General features: G+C 37.8%; 1 protein-coding gene across 1 annotated transcript in view; it reads right to left on the reverse strand.

Annotated features, from left to right (window-relative positions):
* CNKSR2 (connector enhancer of kinase suppressor of Ras 2) overlaps window positions 1-25,893 on the reverse strand; it is a 312,142-nt gene that overhangs the window by 171,115 nt on the left and 115,134 nt on the right. The window contains 1 exon segment of the mRNA XM_033201320.1: window positions 13,960-14,001. Coding sequence (XP_033057211.1) covers window positions 13,960-14,001 — 42 coding nt within the window.

Below are 25,893 nucleotides of genomic sequence, written 5' to 3' on the forward strand. Positions count from 1 at the left end.
AAAAAAGCTTTACAAAAGGAAATTTATACTTTTTGGGTATATACAAGGAAGAAGGGTATAAAATATAAAATCAAGATAAATTAAGGAAGCAACAGATGGATATACATCTTAAGATGGCAACAATGATGTGAAAGTTACAATTTAAATATAGTTTAAACAATTCAGGCTTATTAGCAACAGCATGGAAAATAGTAATGAAAGTTATTTTGATAAACAGTGTATACATGTTTAAATATTTATTGATATAATATTTCAATTAAAATGTCTAAAGAATAAGTATGGGTTTTTTGATTTTTTTTTTTTTTTTTTGAAACGGAGTCTCTCTCTGTCGCTAGGGCTGGAGTGCAGTGGTGTGATCTCAGCTCACTGCAACCTCTGCCTCCTGGGTGCAAGTGATTCTCCTGCCTTAGCCTCCTGAGTAGCTAGGACTACAAGTGCACATCACTACGCCCAGCTAATTTTTTGTATTTTTAGTAGAGACGGGGTTTCACCGTATTGGCCAGGCTGGTCTCGAACTCCTGACCTCGTGATTCGCCCGCCTCAGCCTCCCAAAGTGCTGGGATTACAGGCGTGGGCCACTGTGTCTGGCTAGTATGTTTTTATTTTATTGTTTTATTTGAATGTTAGTATAATTCAGTATTATAAGTTCTGCAATTCTGTGCCAATGTCGGATGACATTTGCATTGTACTGGGGGACAAGGGAGGCTTTATTTTTTTACAAAATATCATACATTTATTCTGATATTAAATTGTGAGAACTCTAAGTATACGCCTCACTAAAATTAAATATAGTATGTTTAGTATCTTAGTACTTTACAGATCTCTGTTGAGCTAGAAATTTTGCACTCTTATGATGGTTCCCTAACAAGATACAACTGTTGAACAATCATAGGTAACTTTGAAAGAGTACATTCACAAACAGAATTTAAATTAGTATTTAAAATTATTATTCTATATATAAATTATCCAACACGGGAAGAATTTCTTGTTCATATGAGTACAGAGAATTGAAGGAGAAACAACTTTTTAAACTTGAAAAACTAATGTAATAGAATAAAATTCCAATTTTAATCCAATATTAAAATTATATTTATATACAGCAAAGATTAAGATTTTCAAATAGCTTCAGAAAGGAAATAGTTGCAAGTAAATAAAGGTCATGTGAACTTCATCCCAATAAGGCCTGGAAAACTCCTACAGTCCCTTTACATGTCAAACTCTCATGATGGGGAAAAACACAACAAAAATCACCAGCCTTCATTAAGCCATTCATACCTTCAACAATCACTAAATGTCTGTTACATGATTCAAATGCCAACTACTACACTCAAGGATTTCATAGCGTGGGACAGTGTTTCTGCTAATGTATTTGGTTTTGTGCTTAACATCACTGACACTGAGCAGGCTGCCCTTGTGTTCCTGATAACAGAAAAGAAGCAACGACCCCTAAGAGCCTATTATGCGTTAAAATTAGTAAGTCAAAATTTATGATCTTAAAAGCATAATTTCCTCCTAATTTCTTACATTTTGCCACATTAAAACTTAAAGGTCCTAAAGTTTATTGACAGTGTTAGTCCTGTTACTACAAGCTTCTAATTACTTAAATCCTTACATTCATAGAATTTTGAGACAGATGATTTGAAATCATTTTGTTCAATCTTCCTGAATGACACTTAGGGATCCACGAGAGGTTAAGTGACATGCACAAGTCACACAACAAAGTTAATGGAAAAGTCAAGACTAAAACCCAGAAGTGCTGATGTTTAGCCAAATGCTCTTTTCACAATGACATGTTGTTGCCTTTAGTCAAAAAAGTCTTTATAATAAATAAGACATGAATCAAATAAGTTACGAGGCAATATAGTACCTTACATTAAATTCTCAAAAGAATTGTTTTCATATTTATTCTCTGCTGGCTACTAGTCTCTTATTGGCTTTAAAAAATGCATTTTTTGTTTTTGTTCTTTTTGAGTTGAAATTTAAATTAATGATACTGTATTAGGTATCTATAGCTGTGTAACAAATTACTACAAGGTTGGAGACTTAAAGAAACACACATTCTCTCAGTTTCCATGGCTCAGGAGTCCAGGCACTGGAACCAGTCCCCGGTCTCACAAGGCAGAAACCAAAGTGTCAACCTGGCTGTATTCCTACAGGGAGGTATAAGTAAGGAAGAATCTGCTTTCAAGTTCATTCAGGTTGTCAGTAGAATTCATTTCCTTGTGGCTGTATGACTGAGGTCCCCACTTTCCTGTTGGCTGTCATCTGGAAATTGTTCTCAATTCCCAGAGGCTGTCCTCGGGTCCTCACTGTGTGACTCCCTCCACAGGCCCTCTCAGAACATGGCAGCTGATTTCTTCAAGGCCAGCAAGAGAATATCTGCTTCCTTTGAATCTTGTTTTAAAGGGCTCATATGATAAGTTCAGGCCCACCAAGATAATCTCCCTTTTAAGTATATTAAAGTCAACTGACAAGAGACCTTAAATATATCCTTGAAATTCCCTCACATTTGCCATAGATCAAAACCTAATCATGAGAGTGAAATTCATCATATTCCCTGGTCTCAACCACACTAAGGAAGAAGGCAATTATATACCAGGGGACAGGAGTCCTGGGGGTCATCTTAGAATCCTGTCTACTATGAATGCCAAAAGAAAATTAACAATAGAAAGACATAAAAGAAAGTCACTGAAATTAAATGTCTATAATTTATGACCTTAGAATTAGATTTCGAGGTCATCTATAGAGTCAGCTATAGTATAGTGATTAAAAGCCTCAGACTGAATAGTAACTTCACCACTTACTAGCTCCAAGATCTGGGGAAAGTTGTTTAATCCTTTTGTGTGCCTCAAGTTTCCTTATGTATATACAATTGGGATAAAAATAATACTGATCTCACTGTATTGTGAGGATGACTAAATGAAACAATAACTGATATTTATTGAGAGCTTACTATATTCCAAGTATTCTTCTAAGTCATTTACACGTATTAACAAATTTAACCCCCATGACCTCCCTAAGAAGAAACACTGCTAGTATTGCTATTGTACAGATGTAGGAATGGAGGCACAAAGATGTTAAAAACTTGCTCAAGGTCACTCAACTTTTAAATGGCAGAGCCAAGTTACAACCAGGCAGTTTTGCTTCAGTTCCTGCTTGCTTAACCACTGTGCTTTCAACATTGTTTGGCACATAACTATGAAATATTTTAATGCCTAGTAAGCCCAACATCAAGATAATAATACAGCCTAAAAATTGCACTTTAAATAATAATCAACTAAGAATAAGATCAATGCCAAAACCGTGAGAAAACGTCAGTCCCAAATGTACACCTCCTTTGATGAGCAAGAAGTGGACCCATGACACTTTCAACCTACTTTCAGCTACTTACCTGAAACAATCTGGTATGAATTACGAGTTGGGACAAGAGGCTCCACCACTACTCTCCCTTCTGATAGGGAAATAGAGTAAGCTGGAAACCAGAATTGGATCTGGGACAATCTCAATTCTATTTATCTGCTGTTTCATAGGCAGGAAACAGAGATAAGCAGACTTGTGGCAGGTTCTGAAGAAGATGAGAGATCACTCATTAGAGGACACACGACTTTCAGTTCAAGAAAAGAACAGACTGGACATATTGATAGCTCATCTAAGATGTAGGTTATTAGAAAAATGTTTTGATTTTAGTTTGGATTTTATATTCAAAAAGTAAGAGTGAAGCAGTTCATTATAATTAGATAAGCTTCTGGAAATTTGAGGCACTATAGATACATACACACACACACACACACACACACACACACACACACACACACACTTTATGGATAAATAGGGAACAAATGGCAGAGACCTGGGAGCGATGTCTTCACTTGTAGTTGAGAAATGTGAAGCAGCTATATGTAGTTTTATGGAGGTAAGAGCTAACCACACTGTGTCAGTTATGAGTTTTGTGGCTCTCAGCTCTAAATTCATCCTTTAGTGCTTGCTCTGTGACAATGGATTGGACTCCAAGCATTTATCTTGTACAGTAAGCACAATGTTAAGTTTTTGTCAATAGAGGGCAGTGGAGGGACACTGCAAGGAGAAGAAGGCTTCTAGGTTCCCATGGGCTTTCTTTTATTTTTTCCTGTTCCTATTGCAGGGTCTACTAGCAGTACATGCGTGTGGGGATATCGGTAGTGCTGTGCCCCAGCCGCATGTCTAGATCATGTAGTCCCACAATGACGTTGCAGCCCCAGCCTGGGCTCAGTGATCACCATCCTGAGGCTATCTCAACATGCTCTCCAGACCTCTTACTCACAGCATCATCCTAACTCTTGCTGTGAACCTTCCCAGCAGCATCACTTGCCTACATCCTTGAAGGCTGTCTTCCACTTGCCTGGCAACTGAGGATAAGCTCTGATCTAGGCAACCCAGTGAAGCTGCAGCCACATCTCAGCCTTGGGAACGGTGTTCCACTTAAAAGATATCCTTCCTTGGGTACTATTTCTCAGTTGTAGGACATGGTTTAGGGCGTTCTTTACCTGTTTGCAGGTATTTCTTATCATAATTTATAATTATTTATATCAAACTTCCTTTAAGTTACTGTGTGGCTTCTGTTTCCAGACTGATTCAATTACCTTGTTAAAGAAATCTTTACATTGACAGTGACTGTAACTGCACTTTAAAAAAAATGTATAGCATTGATCCAGCTATCTCACTACTGGGTATCTACCCAAAGGAAACTAAATCATGATATCAAAATTCACAATAGCAAAGATAAGGAAGTAAATAAGCTAAGTGTCCATCAACAGACTAGATAAAAATGTGATATATATGTGTGTACATATATGTCTCTGTGTGTGTGTGTGTGTATACACACCATGGAACACTACTCAGCCATAAGAAGTATAAAATCATGTCTTCTGCAGCAACATGGATGGAACTGGAGGCCATTACCTTAAGTGAAATAACTCAGAAAGAGAAAGTCAAATACCACATGTTCTCACGTATAAGTGAGAGCTAAAAAAAATGTATACACGTGGACATAGACTGTGAAATGATAAACACTGGGGACTTAGAAGAGTGGAAGGGTGGGAAGGGGTAAAGGGTGAGAAATGACTTAATGGTTACAGTGTACACCATTCAGGTGATGGCTACACTAAAAGCCCAGACTTCACCACTATGTAATATATCCATGTATCAAAACTGAATATGTGCCATCTAACTTTATTTTTACAAATATATAGTGTCCTTGGTCATATATAGAGTGGTCTCAAATAAAGACAGTCCTTCAATTTATCACTTTATGTGGCCATACTGCTTTCTAATGATTCTTATTTGTCATCTAAGAATTATGGCATTTAGACCTTAAAAGTCACAGATACTCCAAGGCCTCAACTTAGTCAGAAAGGCTAACTTAGCTTGTTTACAGCTAGTAAATGCCAGAATGGGGTCAGCACATCTATCCTTTTAACTCTCAGATTGGTGCTCTTTCTACTATATTATTCTACCTCACTTGACTCTCCAACAGAAATGAATATTACTGTGAGGACAAGAATTGTACTCTCAGAGTCAGTATGAATATGAAAGCATTTTGCAATGCATAATGTGTTCAGCAAATGTAATGTTAGTAAGAACACCTATATAAATAAATATACTGCCTTATAAAATGTCTATCTAAATCATAATCAGAAACAGTAAAACCAGATTATTTTAATTCTTCGCATAGGCCACACACATTTTCTCTTTGTCCCAGGAAAGACAAACATTTTCCACCTCTATCATGTTATATCTGGATTTCTCCTTTTTCCTTTCCTGCATGAAGCATCACTGTGGAGAATTTATAGTTAAAATAATTTGCAATGCAATTAACCACCAAAGTGTCAAAATCTGAAAATAATGTAATATAACACCAAAGAGTCCAACGCCTATTTCAGCAATATTGTTAGCACATTTCTTCAGGCTGACCGCAAAGATAATAAAGGGGGCTGAGATAGAAGGGTCACCTTAACTTCGAAAACATAAAGAAGCATCTTACGTTTTTCATCTATAAAACTCAGTATTAGAGTTGATGTTTTAGTGAGACTGACTATAATTTACATGTTCAAATGCTACAGTTACCACCAAAATCTCAACCACACTGAAAAAACATTCAGTTTGCATTTGGACCAAGATCATAGCTTTTAGAAGAGTCTGGGCTACAACTGGCAAAAGCTGCCTCATCACAGCATCAGAGACCTCCTGAAGACCAGTTAAAATTATCTTTAGGGATTTTTAAGTCACTAGAGTACCACTGTTTTCAAGAAATCTCTAAAGATAAGATATTAACATTAATATGATCACTTTTATTTCATGGTGGGGCATGCTGCTACCTTAGTACTTAAACATATTCTCAAGGTTTTGATCCATCAGAATAGGAAAGCTACACTTCTATAAATGATATGATATAGATGTCAGGGCAAAGACTAAAATGAGCCCTTTACTTTCTCCTCCATGCTCCTCTCTTACATCTAACTGTTGGCTCTACGCAGTTTAAGCTATTTCTAGTCTGGATAGCACAGAAGACAATAATCTCACTACAGATGGAGTTTAAGGCCAAGGAATTCATAAATTTAAAGAAAGGAAAAAATTACACAGAATGTTTATGAAATAAAACAAATACTTAACGTGCCAGAATAAGCCTAATTTATGATCAAACCTAAATAACAAAAGAAAAAAATAGCTTGGAGGAAAAAAAAGAGAGACAGAAAGAAGAGAAGAAAGCATTCCTGAGAATGTTCTGTAAACTGTAAAGTACTATATAATTAGAAGATAATATTAGCACTAAAATAATAAAATAGGTATTGCTATATTTATTATATTTACAAAAACAATGGGGTAAAATGCTAAAATACAAAGTGCCATATACAAGGTCATACCTTTGGCTAATGTAAAAGGTGTTTTTCAGCTCAGAACAATCTGATTTAAACAATGTGACCTTAATGACTATGCCTGGCCTGGGATTTCCATGAGTTTAATCAAAGCCGACAAGTGTTCCAGGCTCACCAATGACAGTGGCAGGGCAGAGACAAGCAGAGGAAGTCTGCTAAAACACAAGCTCTGAAATGACTTCTCAGGAGAGCTTATCACTCCAGACTCAAAGGCTGTACTGAAAGGCAGGAGTGAGGAGTAAGTAGAGTATAGAACTGAAAATTCCAGATTCTCTGTAACTCATTTATTATATAAAACAAGGATCTGCACAGAGCAAAACAGATGGGCTCCAAACTGCCAGAGAAAGTGTAATCCAGAACAAAACCTAACTGGAAGGAAAAGATCAGATCAATAGAAGTGAAACATAACATTATTTATCTTTAGTTGATAATCACTGAGATATATACTACATTGATTATCTGTATTGCCTTTTGTCCTTTATGGTTGTATTCTATTGTCTGTTCCATTACACTTAATGGCAAATTCCAAGGAAACCCAAGCTGTTCAGTCTCCTTTTATTCATTCTCACACTTCATATTAACAGACATCCCTGCCCAACACTGCAACCAATCTCCCTTCCCACCAGGGATTTTGGTCTTCACAGCCTACTTCTTTCGGATTTTAAGCAGGAAGACTCGCTCCAATTTTAAAGGTGAGGAAAGTGAACGAAAATGTAGCCTAAGGATTGTCCAAGTCCCTTCTGACTAGTTCAATATATGTAACATAAAATCATCCATTAAAAGCAATCAGGGGCCGGGCGCGGTGGCTCAAGCCTGTAATCCCAGCACTTTGGGAGGCCGAGACGGGCGGATCACGAGGTCAGGAGATCGAGACCATCCTGGTGAACACGGTGAAACCTCGTCTCTACTAAAAAATACAAAAAACTAGCCGGGCGAGGTGGCGGGCGCCTGTAGTCCCAGCTACTCGGGAGGCTGAGGTGGGAGAATGGCGTGAACCCGGGAGGCGGAGCTTGCAGTGAGCTGAGATCCGACCACTGCATTCCAGCCTGGGCGACAGAGCGAGACTCTGTCTCAAAAAAAAAAAAAAAAAAAAAAAGCAATCAGAATTCTAACTATACTGGAATAAATACATACTTTCATACTTTTTCATTATGAAAGAAATGCAAATTAATTGAAAAAAAATTGGGAAGATACATGCTTTCTCCATGGTTCATTTTCTGCTTCCATGTTGTTAGTTAATGCACTATTTTCTTAGTTCATTTTGCTCTCAGTTTATAATGACCTTACCTTCTTTATAGTATGGTATTCTTTTTTAACACAGGTAATATCTTTTGGCTCATACTGAAAACATTAAACAAGTGTTCATAATAAACCTACTTCATGTGGAAGGATTTTCTTCTAATATATTAGAGGATACTTCCTCTACTCTTTCCCATTCTTTTTCTTTACTCATCCTTAAATACAGATCTATTTCAGGGAAAGACACATCACCTCACAACCTCAGCTCTCTCAGTTTGCTCACGTGTTGAAAGGCACTCTGATGCTTGTACAGGTTGAATATCTCTAATCCGAAAATCAGAAACTTTTTGAGTACTCACATGATGCTCAAAAGGAAACACTCATTGGAGCATTTTGGTTTAGTATTTTCAGATTAGTGACGCTCAACTGTTAAGTATATCATGCAAATATTCCCAAATCCAAAAAAATCTGAAATCCGAAACAGTTCTAATCTCAAGCATTTCAGATAAGGGACACTCAACTTGTACTGCCTTGTGGAATTCCTGGGCTATAACAAGTTTTCATAAGTGGTAAGTTCTCCTTCCTCTTGAAAACTGCCTTCCCTATCCTCTGGACAAAATAAAAATTCAGGGGTAGGGTTTAGGCTAAGACAGCTGATGTTCTAGTGCCTATCTCAAGCTACTATAATCTCTATTCAGTAATCTGGGGTCTCCTTGTTCCTTCTAAATGGCAGCCATCACTGGGGATGTTCTAAAAACCTATTAACTCACAGTCCAATGTACTAAAGTGAAGAGGTTCCTAAGAACTATTAATACATTACATAGGATTCTAAATCTGCCTGGCATTAGAACGATTTCAGCCATGTTCTTTAGGTTAGTCAATGGTTGGCTACTAGCACTGTTTTCACTCCTTACCCATTTGAAACTCTTACTCATTTGCTGAAAATACTTATTTTTTAGAAAAGATTTCTGGGTACATAGTAGGTATGCATTAGATATTTATGGAGTACATTAGATATTTGGATACAGGCATACAATGTGTAATAATTACATCAGGATAAATGGGGGTATCCATCACCTCAAGCATTTATCATTTCTTTGTGTTATGAACATTCCAGTAATACTCCCTCAGTTACTCTGAAATGTACAACAAATTATTGCTGACTGTAGTCACTCTGTTGTGCTATCAAGTAGTAGATCTAATTCATTGTATCTAACTATAAAATACTCATTTTTAATCTAGATTTTGGGCTGCTATTCAGGCATTTCTACAGATATTTTAGTACTTATTTTTCTGATTAACACATACTTGTTATGCCATATTTAACCATTATACAAACACATAATTTAAAGTTAATGCCCCTGAAATTTATCCTATTCCTTGCAAAGGCAACCAACATTAAGTCTATTGCATAGTTCTTCAAATTATTTTCTTCACTATAAATATACTGCTTTTTTACACAAATGTTAAGCTACATCTACTGTTTTGAAGCTTGCTTTTGTGAGTTATGTAATCTTTTTTTTTTTTTTTTTTTTTTTGAGGCGGAGTCTTGCTCTGTCGCCCAGGCTGGAGTGCAGTGGCCGGATCTCAGCTCACTGCAAGCTCCGCCTCCCGGGTTTACGCCATTCTCCGGCCTCAGCCTCCCAAGTAGCTGGGACTACAGGCGCCCGCCACCTCGCCCGGCTAGTTTTTTTTTGTATTTTTAGTAGAGACGGGGTTTCACTGTGTTGGCCAGGATGGTCTCGATCTCCTGACCTTGTGATCCGCCCGTCTCGGCCTCCCAAAGTGCTGGGATTACAGGCTTGAGCCACCGCGCCCGGCCGTGGAGTTATGTAAATCTTGATGTCAATCACTATCAGGATACTTTATGTGATCCAAAATACTTTAAAATTTGGATTGCCACTTAGAGGCGCTTCATTGTACTAGACTCCCCACTCAGCCCACTTTTTCTCCAGCTACTGCTGTGGCAATCTGCTTCACTTCAGTTGTACTACCTTTGCCTTCTGTCTTAGAGGTCTCTGGTACCTCCAAAAACCTGGTAGTGTGAAAGTTAACACCCCAAGGAACAAACTTTGACCAATGGGATAATTGGATTAGTGCCAGCAGATACATTCTCCCTCTTCAATCTTTGTCAGGCAGGTTGGACAATTCTGAGGCACATTCTACAGGGCTTCTCAGAAGGTCCTGATGGGATCGAACTTCAGTTCCCTACAGTGGTGAACAATTCTAGAATCCATATGGATTCTCCTTCCCAGTGTCTCTTCTGTGCCTTGGGATAACTAAATCAACATAAACTATCTGCATTCAAGCCTTTGTTATAGTCTCTGTTTTCCAGAAAGAACCCAGGCTAAGATGCTCATATAGAATACATATTAATTCATCTTTGAAAAGGAGCCATTATAAATCATCATATTGTACTTAGAATATTCGAGTATCATAGAAACAAGGAAACATTAAAACTAACTCACAATTTCATCCTAAACAAGCTATATAAAAACTCAGGCTTTTGATTTTCTGGTGCATATAAAAAGGAGAGAAAGAGGAAATTAAAAACCCTAAATAGGCTGGGTGCGGTGGCTCATGCCTATAATCCCAGCACTTTGGGAGGCCGAGGTGGGTGGGTCACAAGGTCAGGAGATCCAGACCATACTGGCTAACAGGGTGAAACTCCGTCTCTACTAAAAAATACAAAAAAATTAGCCGGGCGTGGTGGCGGGCGCCTGTAGTCCCAGCTACTCGGGAGGTTGAGGCAGGAGAACGGCGTGAACCTGGGAGATGGAACTCACAGTGAGCCAAGATCATGCCACTGTACTCCAGCCTGGGCGTATAAGCTCCAGCTTGAGCAAGACTGTCTCAAAAAAAAGAAACCCAACCAACAACAACAAAAAACCTAAATAATGAGATATAACCTAAATAAATAAATAAATACTAGAAAGAGTACTACCAGATTATAAAGCTCTGTCTAGAAAATTTACTGATTTATCTTCTAGCAACAATCATTCATGAAAGATATTAATATCCCTATTTTACATAATTAGAACAAACTCTCAAGAACATCACTTGATTCAGCTCACCGAGATAGAAAACGGTAGAATTAGGATTCAGACACAGGTTTTTAGACTCACAGTTATTTCTTCTACACTAGAGAGATCTGGAAAGATACTTGTTCTAGAAATTTTCTTTAGCATCATATACTAAGTGGTACTGTATACTATTTTATTATTCCAAAAAGTTATTCTTGTGAGAAAAGTATATACAAGTATACATACATCCTTTTAGTAAGGCTGGGTAATCTTTGTATAAAACGGTCAGGATGGGAAGTAGAAGAATAACATGAAAAGACAAGTGCTTTCTGAGATGAACTGATTTGGTTAATGCCATTCACTGTTGCCATCATCATCAGACAGGATTTTTAAATTCTCACTAGCTGGAATACAAAATTGCCAAGGTAAACATACGGCATTCATTTCTAAACTCCTTCAGTACTATTTACGCTGCTACTTATTTCTAATAGCAAGTAGCCCAGAATCTGACTTTTGAGAAAGATAAGTCAATATGAGTCAATTATTAGGAATTTATTTAAGAAACTAAAAATTACTTATTATTTTAAAATTATTTAAAATTGAAAATATTTAGTGATTAAGAACTTTCAAAATTTGGCTATTACTTATTATGGTTTTTATTTAATAAAATTTCAATCATCATTTTATAACCCCAAAAGACATTTTTCCTTAGTCTAATTAATTAAAATGATATTTAAGATCTGTAGTACAAGAGAAATCCCACAGTATTTCTTTCATCATTTAAATTTATTTCTGTTATTCTGTCATATGGTGGAATCTGAAATTTCCTCAGAAATATATTTCATATTTTTTACAGTTCTCTAGAGATTCTTTTTCTATAAATTATTTACATGTCCTTTGTTGATATCTGAATATTGATCACAAATGTGCATTTGTAACTCGAACTATTCCTCCACAGAAAAGGCTACATCAACAGATGTAAAAATATATACCATACATAAATTAATTGAGAAAAACAAGGCAAAAAGAAATCATGTATATAAATTAGAGCCAAGAATGAAGCTAAATACAAAACAAATACCATGAGATGCACTTGTCCATTATGAGCCACAAATTTTAATCTTAAGTTCGTAGCAGCCAATGCATAAAGAAAAGTACAGCTCTTTTTGGTACTAACATCAGGGATAGATTACTCCTGAGAAATCTGATAAAGAAAAAAATGTTAACACACACTGACCTCAATAACAGCCTTGAAGTAAACACAATGAAGAACCCACAGCAGTGTACCAAAGTCGAATTCATTAAATTCAATACTTCAGAAAGAACAGTCATTGTCACAGAAAATTCAACGCCAAAGAAACATTCACTCACAGAAAATAAAATGTAGGTGGGAAAAGCTCTGTGCATGCTCCTTAGTTATTGACAAAATAGGCACAGCTAGACAGTAGCCCTGGGTTTCATGGGAAAAAAGATAGTACAATTTGTAAAGCCTCAGGGAACTAGAATTGGTAGCAACTGCCAGGTCTGGAAAGGCATGGGCTTTGGTATGAGATTCTGTGTTCAAACTGAATAGTTGAACAACTTAATATTTGTGACCCTTAGTTCCACCATCTGCAAAAGTAGGATTAAATGAGAGAATACACTTATAGAAACTAAGCTAATACTTGAAATATATAGGCCCTAAATAAATATTAGTGTCTTTCTATTCTCCAGGCCCTACAGGTAGATCGACATGAGGGAGTTGTAATTATTTTCCCTCCTAGACTAATAAGGAGAAAAGTACATTAATTATCCACTCCTGAGACTATTCTTATAAACCACAAAGGGCATCCCTACTGCACAATGAGGGGGAAGGATTAGCAGAGGATTATTCAGTACCATTTCTATAGCAGATAACAAAAAAGGAATAGGGATGCTGTGCCGCTGATATTCTGATTTCCCTCCATACATACATTCAGATGTTTTAAAAGTATTTACTTTTCTAAATACAAAATAGTATTCTTTTATAAATATTCAAACACTTCAGAAACATAAAACTTATAAACTGATATTAGGAATAAATGAGGCAAATGTCCTTTTACAGAGATATGAATCTTCACCGCCTAGTACCTGGGAGATACAGAAATGACATGATTTCACACACACCAGAGGTGAAGAAGTTATTAGGACAAACCAGCATTGATCAAGAAATGCATTTACAAATAAAAGTGGCCAACTGTTCATTAAGAAGACAGGAGATGAAAGTAAAAATATTTACTTTCCACAAAGTAAAATGTATGCATAGCCCATTTCTACTAATAAAATATATGTAAAGTCATTAACTCATTCAAAAATATTGCCATATTACCATTTGAAAAGTTGTCTGGTAAGTATAGAATTGGAGCAAAGGAAATTTGATTTTTTAAATAAAGTATTTCATTCAAATGATGACAGAGATGAATTGCCCATTATAGAACAGAGTACCTTTCTCTGATCTTTTTTTGTAACAGATGAACAGTGAAAGAAAGTCTCATTTCAAATTCTCCTTGCTCTACATTATTAATTTTTTATTACATTCCAACCTTGCTATATATTACATTTAAAAATATTGTATCTTTTTTTCCTATTAGGTACAATAGAATGGTTATAACTAACGTTAATTTGTTATGCTTTGATTCTTTTGTAGATTTCCTATAAAAATACACTTAACTGATATGGTCAGTAGATTTTTTTCTTATGGTTCACTTCTTCTAGTTGATCAAGGAATATTCTCTAATAAATATTAAAATAAATCCAAGTGTACTCACCACGTGAAGAATTTTATTCTCTGTTTCATATACAGTACAATCCTGAAAAAAAGAACCATACACATTAGATTCAAAATATCAAGCATTGTTTTAAAATATTTTCTTAGAAATTACACTGTAATTTTTAAAGTCTTAACAATTCAAGTAAAAGCAAAAATAATAGGAAAAATCTGGGATGCTATATACCAAAATATTAATAATGGTTAGCTCTGATGGTCACTAACAGAGGATATCCTTATTTTTGCTTAACTGTATATTCTAATTTTACTACCTTTAAACACATACTAAAAGACAATATACATTAAGTAGACTTTTAAAAACAAATATTGAAAAAATATTGTAATCATTTTCTATCTAAGCTTTTACACGTGATAAATGTATTTTGTTGAAATGTCCTAACATTTCAAATACTATTTATTATAGATTAGAACATTAAAAAACACACTAACATTTATTTCAATAGTCCTATCAAAATCTCAAATAATTTTATATTTTTAACTATTGCAAGCTATTAAATATACTTTACAGTACACATTTAAAATAATACATCTACTAATAATAATTACCCAGTTCATAGTTCTCACCTAAATTTAAGTCCCAGGAACTACAAAAAATTCTTTCAAAAGCCACCATGGTCTTTTTTTTTTAACCAGCAATTACTGGATATACAATAAGCAGCAATACAACAAACTGATCTTTGCTTAGAGACAATGTTTCTATGGCACAGTTTCCTCACGAAATTTATAAAACGGGCATATTGGTAGCAACCCAATAAGACTGTTGTAAGAATTAAGTGACAAAATGAGATAAATCAATAGAATCTGACATACATTAAGTGATAAATACATTTTAACCATGTCACTATTTTAGTTTTTGTTTTTTTGGAGACAGAGTTTTGCTCTTGTTGCCCAGGCTGGAGTGCAATGGTGCAATCTCGGTTCACAGCAACCTCTGCCTCCTGGGTTCAAGTGATTCTCCTGCCTCAGCCTCCCGAGTAGCTGGGATTACAGGCACGTGTCACCATGTCCCGCTAATTTTGTGTATTTTTAGTAGAGACAGGGTTTCTCCATGTTGGTCAGGCTGGTCTCAAACTCCCAACCTCAGGTGATCGGCCCGCCTCGGCCTCCCAAAGTGCTGGGATTACAGGCGTGAGCCACTGCGCCTGGCCATCACTATTTTAACTTTAAAAAACTAACTTTACTTCAAAAAATAAAATTATTATTTGGCTAATTTTGAAAAAACAAACCCATTTCCACAGTACTGAATATTTTAAGAAATGATATTCCAGTTCATTTTTTCCTGAATTTAATTTAACAAAAAGGAATCTTGTTCAACAGAATTTTTGATAATGCAACTTCACCACAATGCCTTGTCAGAAGAAATACATACTCAGATCAGGGGCAAAGGTTTAAACACAAAACTTAAGTATATTTTACAAATTCAAAGAAATACTTAAGATTTGGGTCTTGTCTTTCTGAAGGACTCATATGCCAAAGGAGAGATAATCTGGGAAAAATTGGTAAGTTGCCCAGTTTCTGCATGCTGCTTCTATAGCTTGCTTCAGCTGCTATGTATGCAAATTCCATTATTTGCCTACCTTCCCAGAATCAGAGGGTATGACTAAACATTCAAAGGGATTCACTTCAAGGAAAAAAGTAAATATGATCTGAATGTATACTCTAGTAGTGGATAATCATCATACAGAAAGTAACTATTTCAAGTATCTTTAAAATATAAATTTTTTTTTATTATACTTTAAGTTCTAGGGTACATGTGTATAACGTGCAGGTTTGTTACATATGTATACTTGTGCCATGTGGTGTGCTGGCACCCATCAACTCGTCAGCACCCATGAATTAGTCATTTACATCAGGTATAACTCCCAATGCAATCCCTCCCCCTCCCCCCTCCCCATAATAGGCCCCAGTGTGTGATGTTCCCCTTCCTGAGTCCAAGTGATCTCATTGTTCAGTTCCCACCTATGAGTGAGAACATGTGGTGTTTGGTTTTCTGTTCTGGCGATAGTTTGCTGAGAATGATGGTTTCCAGCTGCATCCATGTTCTACAAAGAACACAAACTCATCTTTTTTATGACTGCATAGTATTCCATGGTGTATATGCACCACATTTTCTTAATCCAGTCTGTCATTGATGGACATTGGGTTGATTCCAAGTCTTTGCTATGTGAATAGTGCTGCAATAAACATACGTGTGCATGTGTCTTTATAGCAGCATGATTTATAATCCTTTGGGTATATACCCAGTAGTGGGATGGCTGGGTCATATGGTACATCTAGTTCTAGATCCTTGAGGAATTGCCATACTCTTTTCCATAATGGTTGAACTAGTTTACAATCCCACCAACAGTGTAAAAGTGTTCCTATTTCTCACATCCTCTCCAACACCTGTTGTTTCCTGACTTTTTAATGATTGCCATTCTAACCGGTGTGAGACGGTATCTCATTGTGGTTTTGATTTGCATTTCTCTGATGGCGAGTGATGATGAGCATTTTTTCATGTGTCTGTTGGCTGTATGAATGTCTTCTTTTGAGAAATGTCTGTTCATATCCTTTCCCCACTTTTTGATGGGGTTGTTTGTTTTTTTCTTGTGTATTTGTTTGAGTTTTTTGTAGATTCTGGATATCAGCCCTTTGTCAGATGAGTAGATTGCAAAAATTTTCTCCCATTCTGTAGGTTCCCTGTTCACTCTGACGGTAGTTTCTTTTGCTGTGCAGAAGCTCTTTAGTTTAATTAGATCCCATTTGTCAATTTTGGCTTTTGCTGCCATTGCTTTTAGTGTTTTAGACATGAAGTCCTTGCCCATGCCTATGTCCTGAATGGTATTACCTAGGTTTTCTTCTAGGGTTTTTATGGTATTAGGTCTAATATTTAAGTCTCTAATCCATCTTGAATAATTTTCGTATAAGGACTAAGGAAAGGATCCAGTTTCAGCTTTCTACTTATGGCTAGCCATTTTCCCAGCACCATTTATTAAATAGGGAATGCTTTCCCCATTTCTTGTTTCTCTCAGGTTTGTCAAAGATCAGATGGCTGTAGGTGTGTGGTATTATTTCTGAGGACTCTGTTCTGTTCCATTGGTCTATATCTCTGTTTTGGTACCAGTACCATGCTGTTTAGGTTACTGTAGCCTAAATTTAGTAGCACATTCCTAGTGTGATCCAACAAAAAGAACCGTTAAAATAATCTTAAACTGTTTTCAGTAATCATATGATGGTAGATGGCAGTGTTGTGATTATTGTCATGCAGAATCTGTTGTGTGTGCTTTATAAGATGAATAACAGAACAATTATATGACTGCCATTCTATCACTCCAGTGTCATTGTTAAGTATTTTTAGCATGGGATAAAGCAGACACATATATAAGATTGAAGAAGTTAAATACATGCTGGAGCCTCTTGAAGTATTACCTATGTACATACATATATACATGTACACATGTAAGTCTTAGCTCTGCAACCTGAAAAGGCATAGGAACAATGACCAAGCTAGTAATGATACACTTCCCAGAGTTGACAGTCTGAAAACCACATTTCCCAAGCTTTCTTGGAAAATGGCTGATTTGAGATCTGGAATAGGAAATGTACAAGATGAGCTTGGCTTATACTGTGATACAAGACAGAAGGAAGTTATCAAAGACTACTAGGAGTAGCCTATCAAGACTACTACTGGGGGCGGAGCAAGATGGCCGAATAGGAACGGCTCCAGTCTCCAACTCCCAGCGCGAGCGACACAGAAGACCGGTGATTTCTGCATTTTCAACTGAGGTACTGGGGTCATCTCACTAGGGAGTGCCAGACAATCGGTGCTGGTCAGCTGCTGCAGCCCGACCTACGAGAGCTGAAGCAGGGCGAGGCATCGCCTCACCTGGGAAGTGCAAGGGGGAAGGGAATCCCTTTTCCTAGCCAGGGGAACTGAGACACACAACACCTGGAAAATCGGGTAACTCCCATTCCAATACAGCGCTTTAAGCAAACGGGCACACCAGGAGATTATATTCCACACCTAGCTGGGAAGGTCCCACGGCCACGGAGCCTCCCTCATTGCTAGCACAGCAGTCTGCGATCTAACCGCAAGGCAGCAGCAAGGCTGGGGGGGGGCGCCCGCCATTGCTGAGGCTTAAGTAGGTAAACAAGCCGCTGGGAAGCTCAAATTGGGTGGAGCTCACAGCAGCTCAAGGAAACCTGCCTGTCTCTGTAGACTCCACCTCTGGGGACAGGGCACAGATAAAAAACAACAACAAAAAAAGCAGCAGAAACCTCTTCAGATGCAAATGACTCTGTCGGACAGCTTTGAAGAGAGCAGTGGATCTCCCCACACGGAGGTTGAGATCTGAGAAGGGACAGACTGCCTGCTCAAGTGGGTCCCTGACCCCTGAGTAGCCTAACTGGGAGACATCCCCCACTACGGGCAGTCTGACACCCCACACCTCACAGGGTGGAGTACACCCCTGAGAGGAAGCTTCCAAAGTAAGAATCAGACAGGTACACTCACTGTTCAGCATATTCTATCTTCTGCAACCTCTGCTGCTGATACCCAGGCAAACAGGGTCTGGAGTGGACCTCAAGCAATCTCCAACAGACCTGCAGCTGAGGGTCCTGACTGTTAGAAGGAAAACTATCAAAGAGGAAGGACACCTATACCAAAACCTCATCAGTAGTCACCATCATCAAAGACCAGAGGCAGATAAAACCACAAAGATGGGGAAAAAGCAGGGCAGAAAAGCTGGAAATTCAAAAAATAAGAGCGCATCTCCCCCTGCAAAGGAGAGCAGCTCATCGCAAGCAACGGATCAAAGCTGGTCAGAGAATGACTTTGACTGGAAGAAACAGTATCAGCGATTGAGGATCAAATGAATGAAACGAAGCAAGAAGAGAAACCAAAAGAAAAACGAAGAAAAAGAAATGAACAAAGCCTGCAAGAAGTATGGCATTATGTAAAAAGACCAAACTATACGTCTGATTGGGGTGCCTGAAAGTGAGGGGGAAATGGAACCAAGTTGGAAAAACACTTCTCAGGATATCATCGAGGAGAACTTCCCCAACCTAGTAGGGCAGGCCAACATTCAAATTCAGGAAATACAGAGAACGCCACAAAGATACTCCTCAAGAAGAGCAACACCAAGACACATAATTGCCAGATTCACCAAGTTGAAATGAAGGAAAATCTTAAGGGCAGCCAGAGAGAAAGGTCGGGATACCTACAAAGGGAAGCCCATCAGACTAACAGCAGATCTCTCGGCAGAAACTCTACAAGCCAGAAGAGAGTGGGGGCCAATATTCAACGTTCTTAAAGAAAGATTTCAACCCAGAATTTCATATCCAGCCAAACTAAGTTTCATAAGTGAAGGAGAAATAAAATCCTTTACAGATAAGCAAATGCTAGAGATTTTGTCACCACCAGGCCTGCCTTACAAGAGACCCTGAAGGAAGCCCTAAACATGGAAAGGAACAACCGGTACCAGCCATTGCAAAAACATGCCAAAATGTAAATACCATCAAGGCTAGGAACAAACTGCATCAAATAACGAGCAAAATAACCAGTTATCATAATGGCAGGATCAAGTTCACACATAACAATATTAACCTTAAATGTCAATGGACTAAATGCTCCAATTAAAAGACACAGACTGGCAAACTGGATAAAGAGTCAAGACCCATCATCAGTCTCCTGTATTCAGGAGACCCATCTCACATGCAGACATACATAGGCTCAAAATAAAGGGATGGAGGAAGATCTACCAAGCAAATGGAAAACAAAAAAAGCAGAGGTTGCAATCCTAGTCTCTGATAAAACAGACTTTAAACCATCAAAGATCAAAGAGACAAAGAAGGCCATTACATAATGGTAAAGGGATCAATTCAACAGGAAGAGCTAACTCTCCTAAATATATATGCACCCAATACAGGAGCACCCAGATTCATAAAGCAGTCCTTAGAGACTTACAAAGAGACTTAGACTCCCATACAATAATAATGGGAGACTTCAACACTCCACTGTCAACATTAGACAGATCAACGAGACAGAAAGTTAACAAGGATATCCAGGAATTGATCTCATCTCTGCACCAAGCGGACCTAATAGACATCTATAAAACTCTCCACCCCAAATCAACAGAATATACATTCTTCTCAGCACCACATCGCACTTATTCCAAAATTGACCACATAATTGGAAGTAAAGCACTCCTCAGCAAATGTAAAAGAACAGAAATGATAACAAACTGTCTCTCAGACCACAGTGCAATCAAACTAGAACTCAGGACTAGAAACTCAATCAAAACCGCTCAACTACATGGAAACTGAACAACCTGCTCCTGAATGACTACTGGGTACATAACGAAATGAAGGCAGAAATAAAGATGTTCTTTGAAACCAATGAGAACAAAGACACAACATACCAGAATCTCTGGGACACATTTGAAGCAGTGTGTACAGGGAAATTTACAGCACTAAATGCCCACAAGAGAAAGCAGGAGAGATCTAAAATTGACACTCTAACATCACAATTAAAAGAACTAGAGAGGCAAGAGCAAACACATTCAAAAGCTAGCAGAAGGCAAGAAATAACTAAGATTAGAGCGAGAACTGAAGGAGATAGAGACACAAAAAACCCTCCAAAAAATCAATGAATCCAGGAGTTGGTTTTTTGAAAAGATCAACAAATTGACAGACCGCTAGCAAGACTAATAAAGAAGAAAAGAGAAGAATCAAATAGACGCAATAAAAATGATAAAGGGGATATCACCACCGACCCCACAGAAATACAAACTACCATCAGAGAATACTATAAACACCTCTACGCAATCAACTAGAAAATCTAGAAGAAATGGATAATTTCCTGGACACTTACACTCTTCCAAGACTAAACCAGGAAGAAGTTGAATCCCTGAATAGACCAATAGCAGGCTCTGAAATTGAGGCAATAATTAATACCCTACCAACCAAAAAAGTCCAGGACCAGATGGATTCACAGCTGAATTCTACCAGAGGTACAAGGAGGAGCTGGTACCATTCCTTCTGAAACTATTCCAATCAATAGAAAAGAGGGAATCCTCCCTAACTCATTTTATGAGGCCAACATCATCCTGATACAAAGCCTGGCAGAGACACAACAAAAAAAGAAAATTTTAGACCAATATCCCTGATGAACATCGATGCAAAAATCCTCAATAAAATACTGGCAAACCAGATTCAGCAGCACATCAAAAAGCTTATCCACCATGATCAAGTGGGCTTCATCCCTGGGATGCAAGGCTGGTTCAACATTCGCAAATCAATAAACGTAATCCAGCATATAAACAGAACCAAAGACAAGAACCACATGATTATCTCAATAGATGCAGAAAAGCTTTTGACAAAATTCAACAGCCCTTTATGCTAAAAACGCTCAATAAATTCGGTATTGATGGAACGTACCTCAAAATAATAAGAGCTATTATGACAAACCCACAGCTAATATCATACTGAATGGAAAACTGGAAAAATTCCTTTGAAAACTGGCACAAGACAGGGATGCCCTCTCTCACTGCTCCTATTCAACATAGTGTTGGAAGTTCTGGCTAGGGCAATCAGGCAAGAGAAAGAAATCAAGGGTATCCAGTCAGGAAAAGAAGAAGTCAAATGTCCCTGTTTGCAGATGACATGATTGTATATTTAGAAAACCCCATCGTCTCAGCCCAAAACTCCTTAAGCTGATAAGCAACTTCAGCAAAGTCTCAGGATACAAAATTAATGTGCAAAAATCACAAGCATTCTTATACACCAGTAACAGACAAGCAGAGAGCCAAATCAGGAATGAACTTCCATTCCAATTGCTTCAAAGAGAATAAAATACCTAGGAATCCAGCTTACAAGGGATGTCAAGGACCTCTTCAAGGAGAACTACAAAGCACTGCTCAGTGAAATCAAAGAGGACACAAACAAATGGAAGAACATACCATGCTTATGGATAGGAAGAATCAATATCGTGAAAATGGTATACTGCCCAAGGTTTTTATAGATTCAATGCCATCCCCATCAAGCTACCAATGACTTTCTTCACAGAATTGGAAAAAACTGCTTTAAAGTTCATATGGAACCAAAAAAGAGCCCGCATTGCCAAGACAATCCTAAGTCAAAAGGACAAAGCAGGAGGCGTCACGCTACCTGACTTCAAACTATACTACAAGGCTACAGTAACCAAAACAGCATGGTACTGGTACCACAACAGAGATATAGACCAATGGAACAGAACAGAGTCCTCAGAAATAATACCACACATCTACAGCCATCTGATCTTTGACAACCTGAGAGAAACAAGAAATGGGGAAGGATTCCCTATTTAATAAATGGTGCTGGGAAAATGGCTAGCCATAAGTAGAAAGCTGAAACTGGATCCTTTCCTTACCCCTTATACGAAGATTAATTCAAGATGGATTAGAGACTTAAATGTTAGACCTAATACCATAAAAACCCTAGAAGAAAATCTAGGTAGTACCATTCAGGACATAGGCATGAGCAAGGACTTCATGTCTAAAACACCAAAAGCAACAGCAGCAAAAGCCAAATTGACAAATGGGATCTCATTAAACTAAAGAGCTTTTGCACAGCAAAAGAAACTACCATCAGAGTGAACAGGCAACCTACAGAATGGGAGAAAATTTTTGCAACCTACTCATCTGACAAAGGGCTAAGATCCAGAATGTACAAAGAACTCAAAATAAATATACAAGAAAAAAACAACCCCATCAAAAAGTGGGGAAAGGATATGAACAGACATTTCTCAAGAAGAGAAGACATACAGCCAACAGACACATGAAAAAATGCTCATCATCACTCGCCATCAAGAAATGCAAATCAAAACCACAATGAGATACCATCTCACATCAGTTAGAATGGCAATCATTAAGAAGTCAGGAAACAACAGGTGTTGGAGAGGATGTGGAGAAATAGGAACACTTTTACACTGTTGGTGGGATTGTAAACTAGTTCAACCATTATGGAAAACAGTATGGCAATTCCTCAAGGATCTAGAACTAGATGTACCATATGACCCAGCCATCCCACTACTGGGTATATACCCAAAGGATTATAAATTCTCTACTACAAAGACACATGCACACATATGTTTATTGCGGCATTATTCACAATAGCAAAGACTTGGAATCAACCCAAATGTCCATCTGTGGCAGACTGGATTAAGAAAATGTGGCACATATACACCATGGAATACTATGCAGCCATAAAAAAGGATGAGTTTGCGTCGTTGGTAGGGACATGGATGCAGCTGGAAACCATCATTCTTAGCAAACTATCACAAGAACAGAAAACCAAACACTGCATGTTCTCACTCCTAGGTGGGAACTGAACAATGAGATCACTTGGACTCGGGAAGGGGAACATCACTCACTGGGGCCTATCATGGGGGGGGGGGGAGGAGGGAGGGATTGCATTGGGGAGTTATACATGATATAAATGATGACTTGATGGGTGCTAACGAGTTGAGGGTGCAGCACACCAACATGGCATAAGTATACATATGTAACAAACCTGCACGTTATGCACATGTACCCTAGAACTTAAAGTATAATAAAAAATATATTTAAAAAAAAAAAACCAAAAAAAAAAAAAACATAGTGTTGGAAGTTCTGGCTAGGGCAATCAGGCAAGAGAAAGAAATCAAGGGTATTCAGTTAGGAAAAGAAGAAGTCAAATTGTCCCTGTTTGCAGATGACATGATTGTATATTTAGAAAACCCCATCGTCTCAGCCCAAAATCTCCTTAAGCTGATAAGCAACTTCAGCAAAGTCTCAGGATACAAAATTAATGTGCAAAAATCACAAGCATTCTTTTACACCAGGAACAGACAGAGAGCCAAATCATGAATGAACTTCCATTCACAATTGCTTCAAAGAGAATAAAATACCTAGGAATCCAACTTACAAGGGATGTAAAGGACGTCTTCAAGGAGAACTACAAACCACTGCTCAGTGAAATCAAAGAGGACACAACAAATGGAAGAACATACCATGCTCATGGATAGGAAGAATCATATTGTGAAAATGGCCATACTGCCCAAGTGATTTATAGATTCAATGCCATCCCCATGAAGCTACCAATGAGTTTCCTCACAGAATTGGAAAAAACTGCTTTAAAGTTCATATGGAACCAAAAAAGAGCCCGCATTGCCAAGACAATCCTAAGTCAAAAGAACAAAGCTGGAGGCATCACGCTACCTGACTTCAAACTATACTACAAGGCTACAGTAACCAAAACAGCATGGTACTGGTACCAAAACAGAGATATAGACCAATGGAGCAGAACAGAGTCCTCAGAAATAATACCACACACTATAGCCATCTGATCTTTGACAAACCTGAGAGAAACAAGAAATGGGGAAGCATTCCCTATTTAATAAATGGTGCTGGGAAAATTGGCTAGCCATAAGTAGAAAGCTGAAACTGGATCCTTTCCTTAGTCCTTATACGAAAATTAATTCAAGATGGATTAGAGACTTAAATATTAGACCTAATACCATAAAAACTCTAGAAGAAAACCTAGGTAATACCATTCAGGACATAGGCATGGGCAAGGACTTCATGTCTAAAACACCAAAAGCAACGGCAGCAAAAGCCAAAATTGACACATGGGATCTAATTAAACTAAAGAGCTTCTGCACAGCAAAAGAAACTACCATCAGAGTGAACAGGGAACCTACAGAATGGGAGAAAATTTTTGCAATCTACTCATCTGACAAAGGGCTGATATCCAGAACCTACAAAGAACTCAAACAAATTTACAAGAAAAAACAAACAACCCCACTAAAAAGTGGGCAAAGGATATGAACAGATATTTCTCAAAAAAAGACATTCATACAGCCAACAGACACATGAAAAAAATGCTTATCATCACTTGCCATCAGAGAAATGCAAATCAAAACCACAATGAGATACCGTCTCACACCAGTTAGAATGGCAATCATTAAAAGTCAGGAAACAACAGGTTCTGGAGAGGATGTGGAGAAATAGGAACACTTTTACACTGTTGGTGGGATTGTAAACTAGTTCAACCATTATGGAAAACAGTATGGCAATTCCTCAAGGATCTAGAACTAGATGTACCATATGACCAGCCATCCCACTACTGGGTATATACCCAAAGGATTATAAATCATGCTGCTATAAAGACACATGCACACGTATGTTTATTGCGGCACTATTCACAATAGCAAAGACTTGGAATCAACCCAAATGTCCATCTGTGGCAGACTGGATTAAGAAAATGTGGCACATATACACCGTGGAATACTATGCAGCCATAAAAAAGGATGAGTTTGCGTCCTTTGTAGGGACACGGATGCAGCTGGAAACCATCATTCTTAGCAAACTATCACAAGAACAGAAAACCAAACACCGCATGTTCTCACTCCTAGGTGGGAACTGAACAATGAGATCACTTGGACTCGGGAAGGGGAACATCACACACCGGGGCTATCATGGGGAGGGGGGAGGGGGGAGGGGGGAGGGATTGCATTGGGAGTTATACCTGATATAAATGACGAATTGATGCGTGCTGATGAGTTGATGAGTGCAGCACACCAACATGGCACAAGTATACATAAGTAAGAAACCTGCACGTTATGCACATGTACCCTAGAACTTAAATAATTAAAAAAAAAAAAAAGACTACTACTACACAGGAGTTGACTCTTGTGTTAGTAGGACTCAGGAGTCAACATGAAGAGATTCCCCCTGGCCAAACACGAAACAATCTGAGCATCTAAAAGGATAATAACTGCAATGGATGGAAACACAATAAATAGTATTAAATATATGTTTGACGCTATACTAATATTACATTTTAAATATGCTACCTATATCTAAATATAGTTAGTAATATTTAAATAATGTTGAATATATTAATTAGACAATATAAA

The sequence above is a fragment of the Trachypithecus francoisi genome, unplaced genomic scaffold (genome assembly GCF_009764315.1).
Source record: "Trachypithecus francoisi isolate TF-2019V2 unplaced genomic scaffold, Tfra_2.0 Lachesis_group6, whole genome shotgun sequence".
In the NCBI taxonomy this organism is placed as follows: domain Eukaryota; kingdom Metazoa; phylum Chordata; class Mammalia; order Primates; family Cercopithecidae; genus Trachypithecus; species Trachypithecus francoisi.